Here is a 17,295-nt window from a genome sequence, read left to right on the forward strand (position 1 = left end):
TTTATAGCATGCTCACAGCCTGACTCCCCCTGAGCACACAAGCAATATCAAGAGCCAGGGGGAGCAGGGAGATGTGTGGAGTGAGCCCAGAGGAAGAGTCAAATGAGCAGCGGCCGGGGGAGGAACAGTTTGCTTCCCACAGGATATGACAGTGTTTGTGGCGAGGAGGAGCAGCCTGCGCAAGGGATCTTGTCCAAGCCCTGTCTCTCTACAAAATCTGGAGCTGACACTAGCAGAGGCAACGTGCAGGAGTCGTACAGACTACAGAGCAGGGGTTCCCAAAGTGACTCATAGATGCCTTGTGCCCACCGGTACCTCCTACGGCGCCCACTAAAAGTCTCTGTAAATATCCCCTCAAACATTCCCAATGCACAAAGGACTGCTTGCTCCTCCTGCTTCATTCCTGCTTGCACCGGCTCAGCCTCTCCTGCATTGATCCCATCTCCTTAAACATGCCCCCACGTTATTGGATACCAGGATTAGATGATGCCTTCGCTCCCATCCATTCCGAAGAGAGGAGAGGAGCAAATTGCATGTTCAGTGGTGGTTGATGTCGGCGCCTTTTCCCCAACTGATGGGGCAGCTGATGTGGGGAGGGCATCCCCACACCACTTCGTGGTCCTGCCTCTTTTTCAGATCTTGCCATTATGCCACAACCCTACAGCAGCCATTTTGTGGCTGGCACCCACAGCATTTTCTCAAAATTCCAAATGTGCCTACTGGTCCTAAAAGGTTGCTAAGCCCTGCACAGAGCCACATCCAGAAGCCTTGCACCTCTCCCTCCCCCAGCCCCCAATTCATTCTTGGTGAATATGGCATGTCTCCTTAAGGCAGGGAAATAGCGCCCCAGACCATTTTTTCCCCTTTTCTTTTCAAAGGACCACTCTGGCAGTCTGAAAGAGGAGCCGCTGTTCACAGCACATCTGTTCATCCCACTTTCGCCTCTGGGAAATAGGGTCGGCAACTTTTTTGGGACCTGTGGACTCATTTGGAATTTTGAGAACTGCCGTGGATTATATAGAATTTGCTGCTTGAGCAAAGGTGATATTCAGACAAAAGAACTATCAGTGAATAACACACAGGAAGCGAAGACTTTCCCCAGGTACTTTCAACTGTCGTAAAAACTATTGTCTGACTCACACCTTCACCCGCCATATGGTTCAAGAGTCCCATCCAGAGCTACAACCCAAGGAACAGAGAGGGCACTTTACCTCAAAGCGGATGGCTCCATTCCGGTCCACATCAAAGGCATTGAACAGGAAATGAGCGTACATGGTGGCATCTGCAGAGGTAACAACAGAAGCAGGTGGGCTACGAGTGCAGAGGTTCAGAGGAGGGCAACAAGGATGATCAGGGGACTGGAAACAAAGCCCTATGAGGAGAGACTGAAAGAACTTGGCATGTTTAGCCTGGAGAAGAGAGGACTGAGGGGAGATATGATAGCACTCTGGATATCAGGAAAAACTTCCTGTTAGAGCCAAAAGACAATGGAAGCAATTCCCTAGAGAGGTAGTGGGCTCTCCGACACTGGAGGCATTCAAGAGGCAGCTGGACAGCCATCTGTCGGGAATGCTTTGATTTGGATACCTGCATTGAGCAGGGGGTTGGACTTGATGGCCTTATAGGCCCCTTCCAACTCTACTATTCTATGATTCTATGCACGAAGAGTCTCTATCTAAGAAGCAGGAATGGAAGAAGCTGCTGTCTTCTGAGTCAGACCAATCGCTCCATCTAGCTCAGTACCCTTAACACCACGAACAGGAAACCTGCAGCCCTCCATATATAGCCAAACTATAGCTCCCACCATCCTTGGCCATGCTGGATGGGAGCTGGAGTCCAACAACATCTGGAGAGGCACAGGCTCCTCAACCCTGGACTACACACTGACTGGCAGCAGCTTGCCAGAGAGACTTCCGGCAGGCATCCTTCCCAGCCCTACCCGGAGTTTGAACCCAGGACCTTTCGCATGCAAAGTATGTACTCTGCCATAGACTCACACATTGTCACAGCAGGAATGGACCCATTTCCCTGCCAGGACTTCTCCTTATGCAACACTGACAGCATCTGCAGGTTGGAATTTCACATGGGAAGGGGCCACAGCATTTGCCCACCCCTCAGCCCCCCCCACACACACATTAAAGGATCACATTCCAATGCTGTTGTGGCCATTCTTCCATGGATGTCCTGCATTTACTCTGAGGGCTTAAGATGGCATCCCTAGGAATTTTTATCATTGCAACAATAAAGAGAGAGAGAAAGAGAGAGAGGATTTGAGTCCAGATCTCACCAGTCATAGTAAAACCTTCCAAGAATATATGTACAATTACATCTGTGTGTCAAATAAAACTAGCTTACTAACCATTCTCTTGCTCTAGGAGACCCTGGGAGTTGTTTTGTGAGACGGCTGGGGATATCATAGAAAGAATTTCTACACCCTCATCAAATTACAGTTCTCTGGATTCTTTTTTAGGGGTTGGGTGGCAGCTATACAAAGAAAACTCTGCAGCTCAGATTGGCTTAAGTGTGCAACCGAACAACATAACACCAATTTCAACCTTACCCGAAATATATTACCTTATATACATTTAGACAGATTGATGGGATATGCTACTTTTAAAAGTTCATCCTCTCCCATTACCTCACAAACTACACACACACACATCCTACTGGCCTGTTTACATATGACAAATGAATTTGACAAATTTCCTTTAGTTCCTATGGAGCATAGGGGAAGGAACATTGCTCAGTGGCAGAGCACATTGTCTGCATGCAGAAGGTCCCAGGTTCAACTGGCACCCAGTTAAAGGATCTCAGAGAGAGATGAAGTGGAAGAACCTAGCTGAGAGCTTTGCAGAGCCTTTGCCAGTGGAAACCACTCTGGGGTTCAGTCTGAACTTTCAAGGAGCTGTCCAACCTTGGAATCTCCTGGAAAGTTCAGATAAAAACCCGGAGTGAATTCCACTGCCCCGCTGACTTGGAGCCTTTGCCTGTCCAAGTAGACAGCACTGAGATGAACCAACTGTCTGTACAAAGCAGCTTCAATAAGGAATAGCACTCCACACGTGTTTTCAGGTAATGCCTACTGGTTGCCGATTTACTATTGACAGTAGCATAGTGGCAAATTCAGAAGTGCAGGGTCCCTTCATGATAGTCACAACCACGCACCCCCCTTGTTTGCTGTGGGGTTGAGAATGAGATCCTTGTTAATGCCTTCTCCCACAACAACAGCCATTTGTTTTACTGATCTGTTTTTTCCCCTCAGAAAAAATATTAATATTAATGTTGATATTTTGAAAGCAAATATCAATAAATCAAACAAATATCAATAAAATATAGATATTAATATCAGTAATTTAGGCATGTTTTTTTAAAAAATATATCATTTCTGAAAATAGTCACAGAAAATCACTATATTAAAATCTGATCCTCAACAATAGCGAATAAGTGAATTAATGGAAAGGTTTATACCAAATCTGAATTGGGCAGAATTATAGCACATCCCTAGCTTATTATTAATTTTAACTATATTTTAAGTGTTTTTTATAATTTATTCTTAATAGTTTTTAATTGATAATTTCAATATTTTTGTAAATTGCTTAGAGGTTTTGTTACAATCAAACAGTATTTACATTTTGTTAAATAAATACATTTCACAATGGCTGAGGCCTCCATGTTTAAGGGAATTAAGTATATCAGAAATTCAGCAGTCATTAATTATAGCAGAACTGGGAACCATTAGGCCCACGGTAATGTTAAATTGGCGTAAGTGATTTTAAGTTGACCTTAGTGAAGACTATGTGACATACAAGCAATTTAGCACTGCAAGACATCATTTGGAAACCCTGTAGTTAGCTGTGCCTTGGTATATCTGAGGCAAGTTCATCAAACCACAACTGCTGTCTTTGTAATAAGCATGTATGTACCTGCAACTCACAGCTGTTTTTTACTCATTGGGAGGGCCAGGGATTTTCCTAGATCTTGTATAATATATGTAATAGCTAAGATAAAACCAAGAAAAAATAGGCCCACATGCTTCAAATGCTTTGAATATTTTATTTCATGAGTATAAGATTACAAGGAAGAATAGTGGGTGCTCTGAGGCTTCATGGTTATAGCTGAGCTTCATCATATATTATAGGGTTAGCTACAAGGGTGTAAATGAATGGATGTAGATACAGAGAATAGTTATTATACCTATAGTCAGCGGAGATTTTTCACATTCCACAATGTTAAATGGAAAATATCCCCCCATGCCATTCTGAGGCTCCCCATAAGCTCACTTCAAAACCTTACAAAACTTATAGTTCTGAACTCAGAAACGCTTGCTTAACAACCCTGTCAATTTTCATGGCAATACACAAAACAGTCAGAGAGAATCAAAGTCTAAAAAGAGAGAAAAAAACCTCAGAGCCCTTTTGGACTTTTTTCTGCCAGAGTTCTCATAATCTGTTGAAATTCATTAAAAATCAGCCATGTTCACAGAGTACCTGTAAACCTAATACTGACCTTGCCCCATACTCTGACCTTCATCTACTGCAGTTTAAAAGTTTAAAAAATGCCTGGTTGATTTTTAATCAATTTAAGAAATTTTGGCTGGAAGCCTATTATAACACGGGGCATGCTCAGTAAGGACCAACTGCCAGTGTTCTAAAAGCCTCACAGCTGCTGGGCTTGGCTAATCAGAGGGCCACACCCACACCAGACTTGATTTCACTTGAGACAGTCATGGCTTCCCTCAAAGACTCCTGGGAAGTGTAGTTTGTGAAGGGTGCTGAGAGGAGACTCCTATTCCCCTGAGAGAATGGTTTAACAGTCAGCCACTCTGACTGAAGGTCTGTGAGAGGAACAGGGTGTCTCCTAGCAACTCTCAGCACCCTTCACTAACTACACTTCCCAGCATTCTTTGAGAGAAGCCATGATTGGCTTTGAGCCATGGCTTTGAGAGAAGCCATGATAAATTCTTTTAAATTGCTTTTAAAATATGTGTTTTTAAATTTGTATATTTCTTTTTACTGTTTTTAGTTATTGTAAACCGTCCAGAGAGCTTCGGCTATGGGGCGGTATATAAATACACTAAATAGATAGATAAATAAATAATGATTGTCCAAAGTGTAATACAGGCCTGGGGTGGATGTGGCCAGGGACAGCTTTGTTTTAAATTTGGGTGGGAGGTAGGGTTGCCAGGTTCAGGGCCTGAGACTGATCCTGTATCTTTAGTAGAAGAGAAAGTCAGCCAAGTGCCGGTGTTCTTGCAACAATGTAATGGGAAAAACCACAAGGTAGAATTCTCCCTTCCCCCTGCCCAACTGTGAAAGATACAGAAGACGTCTTGGTTGCCAGGCCCAGTTTTACCTGTCCTAATCATGATTGCATAGGAGTATATCCGATTCAACTCAATAATCATACAAATGATCAGACCTGCCTTTTTCCTCCTTCCCCTTTCCTCTCCCTTTCTCCTCCCCTCTTCCTTCTTCTGCCTTCCCTGCCCACTCCAGCCCTCCGTCCCTGCCCCCAGTCAGTTTTACCTATCCTAAGCATGATTGCACGGGAGTAAATCCCACTGAACTCAATAAACATGCAAATGACCACATCTGTCCTTCTTCTCCCCTCCCCCTCCTACCTGCTCCCATCCCAGTCCTCCCCTCTGCCTTTCCACCCCTCCCTCATCCCCCTCCTCCCTTCCCTATCCTCTGTGGTCAGTTTCACCTATCCTAAGCATGATTGCCCTGTGTGTGTGTGTGTGTGTATGTGTGTGTGTGTAAATCCCACTTAATAAGTATGCAAATGATCAATCCATTCTCAGCAAACTTGCACAGGATCCCATTTCTTACCTCCCGGATTAAAAAGCAGAGAAATTCACTAATAGGCAAAAAATCTTGCGGTTTAAGAATGTACCTATAGCTCACAGATATTTCTACCAAACTTTAAAAAGCAGGGAAATTGGGCAGCTATAGTGAATGCACCAGGGGAGCAGGAGACCTGAACTCCTCTCTGAGATATTGGACTGCCCTACAAAGTTGTCAAAATGCAAACACAATTTGGGTTGGTCTTTCACAGTCCAATCCACTTGCTGTGTAGCTTGGAAGAATTTGGTAACATGTGCCTCTGAGCATATGGTGAGTGGTGGCAACACCTGTAATCAGCCCAAACAATAGAAAGAAGATATGTCCTGTGCTGATCTTGTTTTAGCCGGGAGGAAGCAACATTATTAAGACAGTTGATATAGTTCAGATGGTCACTTTAAATGTGTCTGATTTACTTTGCAATTTTAGAGAAGTTTTCTATAGGAAATCATTTTCTTTTGTTTTTGTTTCTATGAATATGTGAAGTACAGCAACACTTTGCAAAATTTATACTAAAAAAACTCCAAACGTAATTGTGGAATAATGGCACTGACTTCTGCAAAATAGTCTGCAGTGGACCTCAGAAGTGTCTCAATTTGCACAAGATAAAACAGTGGAAGGTGAAATATATTCTAGCAAAATTCTAGGTGTGCTCTATGTTTTTAATTGATCGTGAACACCTTGCCTTAAATAAAGTGGTTTAAACATAGCAGGCTGAAAACATGCATCCTCTTTTTTCCAACAACTAGAGTCATTGCTAAAGTAGCAACATATTGTAATCAGTCTCATTTTACATTAAACTGCAGTTTCAGGTCCAACTGTTAATGCACCCAAAATAGAAATAGACCATAACCTCCAGTTTGAAACAAAAAAGGGTATCTTCACCATCATATGACATTAACCAATAAAAAGGCTTTGAAATTAATAAAAATAAATTTGACACAGATTTCTAGGAAGAATAATGAGGGAAATAAAATTTTCTAGTTTAGATTCTCTGTAGAAACATTAGTAACAGAGGAAAGAAGCAAAGTAAGAAGAACACCAACAAATATACAAAAATATAATTCTCCATCTTTGGAGATGCCAGGTGTTGCCATCACTCACCATATGCTCAGAGGCACATGTTACCAAATTCTTCCAAGCTACACAGCAAGTGGATTGGACTGTGAAAGACCAACCCAAATTGTGTTTGCATTTTGACCAATCTGTAGGGCAGTCCAATATCTCAGAGAGGAGTTCAGGTCTCCTGCTCCCCTGGTGCATTCACTATAGCTGCCCAATTTCCCTGCTTTTTAAAGTTTGGTAGAAATATCTGTGGGCTATAGGTACATTCTTAAACCGTAAGGTTTTTTGCCTATTAGTGAATATAGGATTAGGGAATAAATATAGCTATGGCTTACAGAGATAAGTAAGGGAGTTCAGTGTCAGGATGGACATGCCCAAGTACAAAAACAGAAATGCGCCAACTGCCAACAGCTCTGGGATGGCAAACAACAAGTCGAAAGGAGAACTAAACCAGTAGCAACCGGTCTTGTGGTCAAGACCAGCTGAGGGCTTGAGTAAAACCAACCAATATGGGTTTGGTTTTACTGGAATAATCAACATACTTTGGGCGGGAATACTTTTCAGCCAATCAGGTTATAACACACAGCTTGAAACTTGATGAATATTTATAAGTTTGAGGAATATTGAGTCGTTTAAAAGGAGGTCTCCTGAGGCAGTTTTGGACCACTCCGTGTCACGCAAGCCTGTCTCCATGCTGTTCTGCTGGATGAATTAGGGCGGCATCCCTTCCTACTAATTGAAGAGCTGTAAATACAGTTATTCTGTCAGCTTTGTTGAAAGGGTAGAGTGCATGTTGCATACTTTCAATATTAAAATAAAATATTCTTGCTTTATGCCGCTGTCTGATTCCTAGGCATGGTGAAGCCTTAGAAGAGTAAAGTGGGAGGAAGGAGTGAGTGTCGGTAAGGTGGAGGTCGTGTTGCTATGACCTCCGAGATCAACAACATCGCTTCGTTAAGAAAGTGGAGTGTACCTCCTGAGGGCTGTCAAGAATGGTCTGCCTACAGAGTGTCTGAGTTGGTCTGGAAGGTGTATCTGCCGATCCTTAATACTTGCAACTTTGAGAGTAAAGTTGCTGCTACATGGGGGTCACCCCCCTCGTGCCCTGAATGGTCAGTACTCTTTTAGCACTCGTCAGTGTTTGGAAGGCAGACTAAACTGCTCTCCAAGCATAGCAAATCTGTACAAAACTCCCAACTATTCAAGGTTTCCCTGTGTTGGGGTGGGCATGGGATGGCAACAGACACAGAAACAGCACACAAGTCCTTCAACAAGGGCTCTTGGATGGAAGCACACAACGCCACCTGTGGCTCCATCTTGGAGGCACCGCCTACCTATTTCTCATTGCAAAGGCATCACCAAGGGGCCCTCACGAACACTGTGCAACGAAGTTCTTCTGTCACAAGCAGCCTTAATATGAGACAAGGCGAGGGGACTCAGGCAAGCACATCTTGAGCTCCATTCAGTGGAAGACAGACAGCTTTGCCTCAATGAATGCCACCCACTGGGCAGTTTTCCAGCACGCTGCAATGAATAAGAACTGCACAAGAACATTGTGAATGGGGCTCTCAAAGGAGAGTGGATATAGGGCTGATTCCCACAGGAGCTGACCTTCGTATTAAAGACGAAGCTTTTGCCATTGTGTTAGATTTGCAAGGTTCACACTTCCTATCTTCCAATCCGCTGTTTTCTATTCACACTGAAGGGAAGGGATCAATCATGCAGCTTCCTAATCATCACACCCTCTTAAGATCAAAATACCACTTCTTCTGGTTATCTTGGCAACCGAGCATGCTCAGTTTGTTCCAGAGTAAGTTTCATAAAAAACAACAACCCTGAAGTGTGATTATTTGTATTTTCCCTGTTACAATCCAACTGAAATACAAATATTTGTTTGAACAGTGTTATGCTTTTTTGCACAAGTTGGGGAGGGTGTTGCAGCAGACTTGCAGAACGGGAGCCAGCAGGAGATGACATGAACAAAGGGAGGAGGAAGTGGGCGTGGAGAGGGATGATTGACACACCCACCTAAAAGCATCGGAGCACAGCGTCTGCAAGCACTAGAGATATGAAGTGGAGAAGTTTTTTCCTTCTCTTTTCAGATTATAATTGGATTGGGTTGATATAGATTTAAAGGGGAAAACTTCATCCTAGCTGCTAATTGCCTGCAACATCATGTGAACCATGAGGATTAAAAGGGGCTGTGAGTAGCACACTCACATTAAACCTCTGTGTGAATCAGCCCTGAGTGGGACATATAGGGTTGCCAGGTTCATGGCCTGAGACTGATCCTGTATCTTTAGGAGAAGAGAAAGTCAGCCAAGTGCAGGTGTTCTTGCAACAATGTAATGGGAAAAAACACAAGGTGGAATTCTCCATTCCCCCTGCACAACTTTTAAAGATACAGAAGACCTCTTAGAGGCTGAGCCTGGCAACCAAGAGGACTTCTGTATCTTTAAAGGTTGTGCAGGGGGAAGGGAGAATTCCACCTTGTGGTTTTTCCCATTACAATGTTGAAAGGACACCTGCACTTGGCTGACTTTCTCTTCTCCTAAAGATACAGGATCAGTCTTGGGCCATGAACCTGGCAACCCTAGTCCCGTATGAGTTAGTATGTCAGGGGAGGTGCAATCTGGATTTTCCGCCCCTCTGGCCATGCTGACAGGAGTTGCAGTTTGAAACACGTGGAGAGCACCAGGCTTGCAAAGGGATGACAAGGCTCTTTGCATGGACTGCCATCACAAGGAAGAGCTGTGGGCACATGCAGGGCAGGCTCTCAGTGTGTTAACCCAGAGAGCTGCAGAGGTGTAGACGCATCAACCCAAGACTCACCTCCCTGGGGGAAGAACTGCGCATAGATCAGCTTGAAGGTCTCCTCATCCACCAGGCCACTGGGACATTCCTATCAAGGCAAGTCACAAAGAGGTTACATTCCGAAAGCTCACTCGGCAACAAACATTCACAGCAAATAGCAGGAAAACCCAGTTGAGACCTAATTTGTGTTTCCACCCCTTGACCCTTGTGTTCTGTTGAGTCCCGTCCATTTGACCAAAACCAACAATCACATAACCATCCTCAACCAATCCTGGTTGCTCCATAGAATTGACTCACTCTGGTCTAGAGCTTTGGGAAAGTTACTTTTTTTAAACTACAACTCCCATCAGCCCCAGCCAGCATGGCCACTGGATTGGGCTGATGGGAGTTGTAGTTCAAAAAAGTAATTTTTCCAAGCTCTGCTCTGGTCTTAGGGCGGGCAGTCCCTTAACTGTTAAGGGCCACATTCCCTGGGTGGTGAAAGGGGGGACGAGTAGGAGTAATCTGTCACAAACCAGGTCTAAGATGACAGCTGCAGGCGTCTTGACTTCCCCTTGCTTTCTGGCCACTTTTTGTTTTCACTGGCCTTGCTTCTGCGCCTTTAACAGAAGCCTGATATACAGGGAAATAAAGCTGGGGAAAGTTTTCCTGGCAAATGGATGTATTTATTTATTCATTTATAAAGTGATGGGGAAAGCTTCCATCTGCTAAACTTCTGTGTGACAGACTGCTGTTAAAGACACAGAAAACTCACTTCTAAGTAGTTTTCCTTGGAGTAGGGTTGCCGGGTCTCAGGAGACCCTTCCACAGGATCCTTACATGAAGTGGTCATCACATGATTACTGAGAAGTGGTGTTGTGTGCCTCAACATACTGCAGCAGAATGCACAAATAACTTTTCTGTTAAGACTGGTAGTTGAAAGAATAAAGAAGTGTAAGGTTTATTACTAGAAACAGGTAAAGTCATACATGCAGCCTGCACTCAAGGAGCCATTGCTAACTGAGAACAAAGACAGGAAGAGAAGGGAGGAAGGGGAGGCACAAATCCTGCCAAAATAGTAATCGCTTTAGAGGAGGAATCAGCAGAGGGAAGAACATATTGCCTTCCTGTCTATCCCCTGCCCCCCACTGGTTCAGGTCACTTGTAACATGTGTTGGTGCGTTACTCCCACCAGGCCCATCTCCACACACCCAGAAATGAGCATGGCCTCTATAGCAGAGCTTGGAAAAGTTACTTTTTTTGAACTACAACTCCCATCAGCCCCAGCCAGCATGGTCACTGGATTGGGTTGATGGGAGTTGTAGTTCAAAAAAGTAACTTTTCCAAGCTCTGCCTACAGCAAGGGTAGCCAACATGGTGCCCTCTAGGCATTGCTAGAGTTCAACTCCTGCCTTTTCTGACCATAGGTCATGCTGGCTGAGGCTGATGGGAGTTGGGAGTCCAACAGCATCTGGTGGGCACCACCTGGATTACAGAAGGTGCATAGGATTCCACACAATCAGGTTGACACCATCATGACATCATCATGATCATGTGAAAGTCTATATGCTAGCTGCTGCTTCCGCATAGACGTTCTTGCTCCCATGAGAGGCAGTGATGGCCTTAAAAGAAGATTAAATAAATCCCTAATCTAGTGCCATAGTTGGAGGCAGTATGCTTCCGAATACCAATTGCTGGAAACCGGGGGGGGGAGAGAGATTGCTCTTGCACTCCGGTCCTGCTTGTGGGCTTCCCTTTGGGGCATCTGGTTGGCCACTGTGAGGACAGGGTGCTGGACTAGATGAGCCATTGGCCTGATCCAGCAGCCTCCTCTGATGTTCTTATGTCAGCTAGGCTCTCTCCCTGTTCCGCCAGGTGCCATCTCCCACTTGGCTCCTCTGCCCCCTGAGGCACCACCCCTTGGGTTGCAGGCACCGCCCCCAGTCTTGAGGTGGGGACAAAGGAAGTCTCAGTGGCTCAGGCAGGTGCCTCTGGCTGCCTTGAAACATGTCTGGAGCACACAGAGGCATTCTTGGTGTTTGAGCTCCCTGTTGTAAGGCTCCAGCAAACATGCCAAACTCCACATCGCTGTTGGAAGAATCTTAGAGAGGCTTTCTGTTTAAATGACCTTGGAGCAGCAACAGTTAAGCCAGGAGACAGATGGGGGAGGCTAGGATGATTGTATGTTATTCAGTTCAGGTGTGCCTCACCTGGCAGGGAGTATACAGAGGCAAATCAATTTCCCATCATCTGAGAGAAAACATCCTGACTAGGGGCCCATCCATACGACTGTATAATCTGCAATGTTATAGCTGTGTGTCTTCATTAATTCACCATCATCCATATGACGTTGCAAGCTAGTACAGATTTTTGCATTCACAAATCCGCATTAGAAATACCACCAAAAAACCAATATGCTTTCCTAAACTGATAATCAATTGCATTAATGTCCATGCGCTCGGATGCAACGCCGTGGACTTTCCTGCAATAAGCAGTCCATGGGTGTTCCTCTGTCATATGCCAAGCCCCGTCTCCTTCCCACCCAATAGCACATCCACAAACCTGCACATGCATGGGAATTAAATATATATATATTTATGTTTCTGTGCTCTTCCAAAAAACTATGCAAAAAGCAAACGACCGTTATGGACCAATCAGTGAAAAGGGGTGGACTTAGGGGAGTGGCCAATGCTAAAGCAATTTAGACACACACGAAAAAGCCCACAAGTATGGATGCTTGATAATTGGGTTTTCACAATAATCCAACCACAAACAGGACATGTATGGATGTCGAGGCCACCAACCGAATGAGGAAAATGCAGATTTTGTGGTTAGGTATGGATAGACCCTCTGAGCAAGGAAACCAGTTCTGGTACATGGAATCAAACCCCTTCATGCTCATCCTAATATGGGTAACTAACCTTTCTGGCACCCTTTGAACAGTTGTGCAGAAAGTTTTGGCAGGTGCCGCTTCTCTCATCGCAATCTGGGGGCGGGGGCGGGGGAAGGACGCACCCTGCTGAAATGCTTTTGCAGACAGCAGTGCAGGAATAAAATGGGGCAAGAAGTAGGATGGTCACGTGTCCTTTTTTACACAGGACAGTCCTCTATGGGAAGGGAATCTCTACTGAAAGGCTTTGCAGTCCAGTTTACAGATTAAGAGCCACCTGAAGAGAGACCTGCAGGGACCTTGATGTTGCTCATCAAGAGTGAGCACCTGGACAGCAGGCACAGTCCTCTGTTCTTTGAAGGCTTCTCTGGTTGAAGTCCAGGTTACAGATTCACAGAGCTTGGAAAAGTTACTTTTTTAAACTACAACTCCCTTCAGCCCAATCCAGTGGCCATGCTAGCTGGGGCTGATGGGAGTTGTAGCTTAAACAAGTAACTTTTCCAAGCTCTGCAGATTGAGAACCCTAACATGGGAAAGCAAAGAGTTGCTCATCCACAGCTACCAGGACAAAACCCAAAGGAGAAAGCTGACTCAATGAATCTGGGACTCAGTGAAGCAAAATTCTCAAAAGCCTCAGTGCAGAAGTGGAGAGTTAAATAATGTCTGACCGGGTCACAACCTTTCCCACTATGGTGAGATGCACTGCATTTCATTTGTGTCTCTGTGTGTGTTTGTTTCTAAATTTGCATCTATAGATATAAATTAGCATATGCATTTTTTTGTTTTGCAAATCTGCATCTTTTTTTTTGTGATGCATTTCTTCTTTTTTGGCCATGTATAAATGGCGCCCCCCCCAAAAAAGCACTATGAAGGCCAGGCTGGGGTGCATCTTTGAAAGGGGAATCCCAGCAAAAGTGCTGGTGGAGAAGAGAGAACATAATATGGAGTCACTGTTTCTGGCTGCTGCTATGTTCACTTTTATGTCTAAATGGTCTTGAGCAGGGGTCGCCACCCTTTTGGGGCTTATGGGCACATTTGCAAACCACAGAAACTGTTGTGGGCACCATGCACTCACCACACTAGAGCACACACTTGCTACCTGTTCTATTGGGTGCAACGGAATGCTTCTTTCAAGCCTAACGTCAGTGCAGGGTGGGTGTGGGTGGGGAGCGGACTCTGTGGATGTCAGGCAAAGCATCTCTGAGCACATGTGTGCCTGCAGGCACCACATTGGTGACTTTTGGTCTTGAGCACACAATCTCACACACATACACACAATGGGATCTTGAATGGGGTTAAGGGTTACAGGATCTGACTGCCCAGAGGAAGGAAGGCTGTTTTTTTTTTTAACTTGGGTTTATGAAGGCCTCCTTGCTCCTTTAGTCACCACAGTCAAATTCAGACATAACGCATTCAGAGGAGGTGGAGCGCCAAACATCCTCCATTCAGCAACACTGAAAGAAGCTTGAACGTGAAAGAGTCAGTCTAAAAGCAAATACTGTTGATTCATCCATCAATTCTGGGATGGTCCCCCAGTGACAAGAGCAGAGCTGCCGTTGTACCAAGAAATGGAATAAAATGTGCTGGCAGAGATACTATAAACTTAGTAACATTATTTCAGTGATGCCTGGGAGCCAAGTATTACAGGAAACAACAATTAAAGATACGTGGGACTGAATGCAGGGCGGTTTCTTGAAAGGCAGACCAAGCTGTAGCCAAACCACCTGACTTTTGGGGGCAGAGCTATTCAATAACCCAAGCCTCTGCCAGAGATCCCTCGCTTCCCTCATGAGAACTACAGCTCCCTGGGGAGAAAAAATAACGCCTTAAACTGTTTTAGGTCCACTGTGTTCCTCTTAGGTCTGTATATTGGAAAGGTGGGGGGACCTGTGGCCCTCCAAATATTGTTGGACTAAGCCCCCATCATCCCTGACCTCTGACCATGGTGGCCGATGGGAGTTGTAGTCCAACAGGTTAGCCTCGTATAAGGGAAATGCAGCTGCAGTACTTGGAATCTGAGAAGCATTTGAAATGATGCGCTGTCGGAAAATTGTGTTCTAACTGAAAGAGACCTTGGTGCCAAAAGAGTGAAAAGACAGATAATAAATTGGTTGAAAGAAGGGGGAAAGGTGTACTTTCAAGTTGGAGAGAAGGGATAGCATTGCTCACGAGTTGGGAAAGAGGGGCTCCTCCTTTAGTTAGCATCTGGGCAGCCTTCTCCAACCTGGTGCCCTCCAGAGGCTTTAGACTACAACTCCCATGTTGGTGCCGATGAGAGCTAATGGGAGTTGTAGTCCAAAACATTTGGACGACACCAGGTTGGGCAAGGCAGAACTGGGGCAATGGAAGGGAGGGAAAAGTTGCTGCTGATCAAAAAGTGGGACATTTCACAGATACAAATGAAGATCAAGAAATTGAGCAAGATGGCTGGGAGGCGTAAAAATGGGGTGCCACTCAGGTAAGAGGTAAGGCCAGTCCCATCTTTTCAGATACTCAGACAGCTGCTGAAGACCCATCTCTTTTTTTTTTTGCAAGAATTTTGTTAAATTTTTACCCTTTATGCCTTAGTACTGATGTTTTAAAGGATTGTATGGATTTGTTTATGTATAGTTGTTTTGTATGCTTTGTATTTTTAAATCTATGTAATCTGCCTCAGGACCCGCGTTAACAATAAATGTATTATTATTTATTATAAGAAGAGCCCAAAGGCCCATCTGGTCTAGCATTCTGTTCTTGCTGTGGTCAACCACATGCCAAGGATCAAGGCTGCTAACAGGACCTGAATGCAACAGGAGTCTCCCCCACGTTGGGGATGGGTGAGAAATTCGATTCAGTTCACATTTCAAGCTGAATCTATCAAATTTGCACTTTCCACAACTATATGACACCCGAAACACAGCCATCCTTTGAAATTTGCACATATTCGAATTTTGCAATGCCGTTCACCAACCAAACAATATTTTCAAAAATGCCTGCATTAGGAGAAAGTATGCATAAAAATGAATAGATGAAAGAAAACAACATGTAAAATGCATTATATGAGAAGAAATGGCTTGCAAAAATGTGTACATTCATCAAAACTGCCTACAAAATGTGTTTATCAGGAGAAATTTGCACTAAAATGCTGAAGAATTTTCTTTTTTCTTAAAGCAAATTGGTGCAGAAATTTGGAGAACTGAATTTAAGATTGGAAAATGAGGAACTGAGAGAAGTGAAACTGACAGATCGTTCCATCTCTACCCCACATATGATTCCCAGCAACTGGTATGCAGAAGCCTATTACCTCTGACAGTGAAGGCAGAACATAGCCATTGTAGCTAGTAGCCGCTGATGGCCTTATCCTCTATTAATGTGTTTGATCCTCGTTTAAAGCCACCCAACTGCCAATATAATAATGCCATGATGCAGATCTATGATGAGACCACGCGTGGAATACTGTGTACCATTCTGGTTGCCTCACTTCAAACAGAATACATATTTTGGAGCTGGAAAAGGTTCAGAAAAGGGCAACTAAAATAATCAAAGATTTGGAGCAACTCCCCTATGAGGAAAAGCATGACAAAAGCATAATGCTTAGTTCTGTTAACTTATGTTCAGGTAAGTGATGCTTAATAGAACATTAAGTGTGATTGGCTGGTGTAGTTGCAAGGGAGAAGGGAATGAGTTGAGTGAAAGGTTTAGAAATGGAAGAGAAGTGGCAGTTGAGGAGTAGTTGTTGCTGTGGGAGTTAGACAGACAGGACGAAGCATATGAGGTATAGTGTGGGGTTTGGGTCTTATTGTGGGTTGGGTTTAGCATGGGTAGATAGGCAGGTTAGGTTGAGGTCTATATCAAATGTACCATCTATAATTTATATTGTAATTATAGTAAACATTTGTTTCTTTATGTAAAATTCCATGTGCATGCTTGGTCCTTACTACACTACTAAACAGGGTTCTAAACTAATTGTACTAATTGCATATAAACCCACAGGTCTAAACCCCTTCAGCCCATTAGCCACTTCCAGGGGGGAGGTGGGGTTGCTGAGGGTTGTGGTCCAGTCGGTAACTGGCCAAAGCTGAGGCAGGAGTCTTTGGGGTCCCCTGTTTCAGGCGTGAAGGAGCAGGAAGGATTGTAGGCCCAGGATTGTAGGACATGATAAAAAGTTAACATTTGGGGCTTGTTCGTTAAGAAAAAAAGTGAGTAAGAGCGACGGATATGGCAGAGGAACTATGAATATCAGCTCCTGGGAATCACCAGTGGGGACAGCTTTCTTCAGGTACATCCAAAGTAAAAGACAGAGAAAAGAAACGGTGCTACAGCTATGCAGTGAGGATGGCAAAATGATAACAGATGACAAAGAAAAGGCAGAAGTCCTCAATTCCTACTTTGGCTCAGTCTTCTCCCAAAAGAGGGTCTATGACCTTCCTGGCAAATGTGAAGTTGAAGGGGCAGGATTGCAATTTGAGATGGATAGTCAAATGGTCAAAGAATACTTAATCACTTTGAACAAGTTCAAATCTCCAGGCCCTGATGAACTGCATCCTAGAGTATTGAAGGGACTGGCTGAAAAACTCTCGGAACCGATGTCTATTATCTGTGAAATTGTGGAGGATGGGTGAAGTGCTGGATGACTGGAGGAGGGCTAATGTTGTCCCTATCTTCAAAAAGGGCAAAAAGGAGGAACCGGGGAACTACAGAACAGTCAGCCTGACATAGATCCCT

General features: G+C 44.4%; 1 protein-coding gene across 6 annotated transcripts in view; it reads right to left on the reverse strand.

Moving 5' to 3' along the window:
* KCNIP3 (potassium voltage-gated channel interacting protein 3) overlaps nucleotides 1-17,295 on the reverse strand; it is a 142,154-nt gene that overhangs the window by 13,491 nt on the left and 111,368 nt on the right. For all 6 annotated transcript variants that reach the window (XM_061593455.1, XM_061593460.1, XM_061593459.1 and 3 more), the window contains 2 exons: nucleotides 9,741-9,810; nucleotides 1,212-1,282 (listed from right to left, as the gene is read on the reverse strand). In XM_061593455.1, coding sequence (XP_061449439.1) covers nucleotides 1,212-1,282; nucleotides 9,741-9,810 — 141 coding nt within the window. The remainder of the gene's footprint in view (nucleotides 1-1,211; nucleotides 1,283-9,740; nucleotides 9,811-17,295) is intronic.

The sequence above is a fragment of the Rhineura floridana genome, chromosome 12, assembly GCF_030035675.1.
Source record: "Rhineura floridana isolate rRhiFlo1 chromosome 12, rRhiFlo1.hap2, whole genome shotgun sequence".
In the NCBI taxonomy this organism is placed as follows: Eukaryota; Metazoa; Chordata; class Lepidosauria; order Squamata; family Rhineuridae; genus Rhineura; species Rhineura floridana.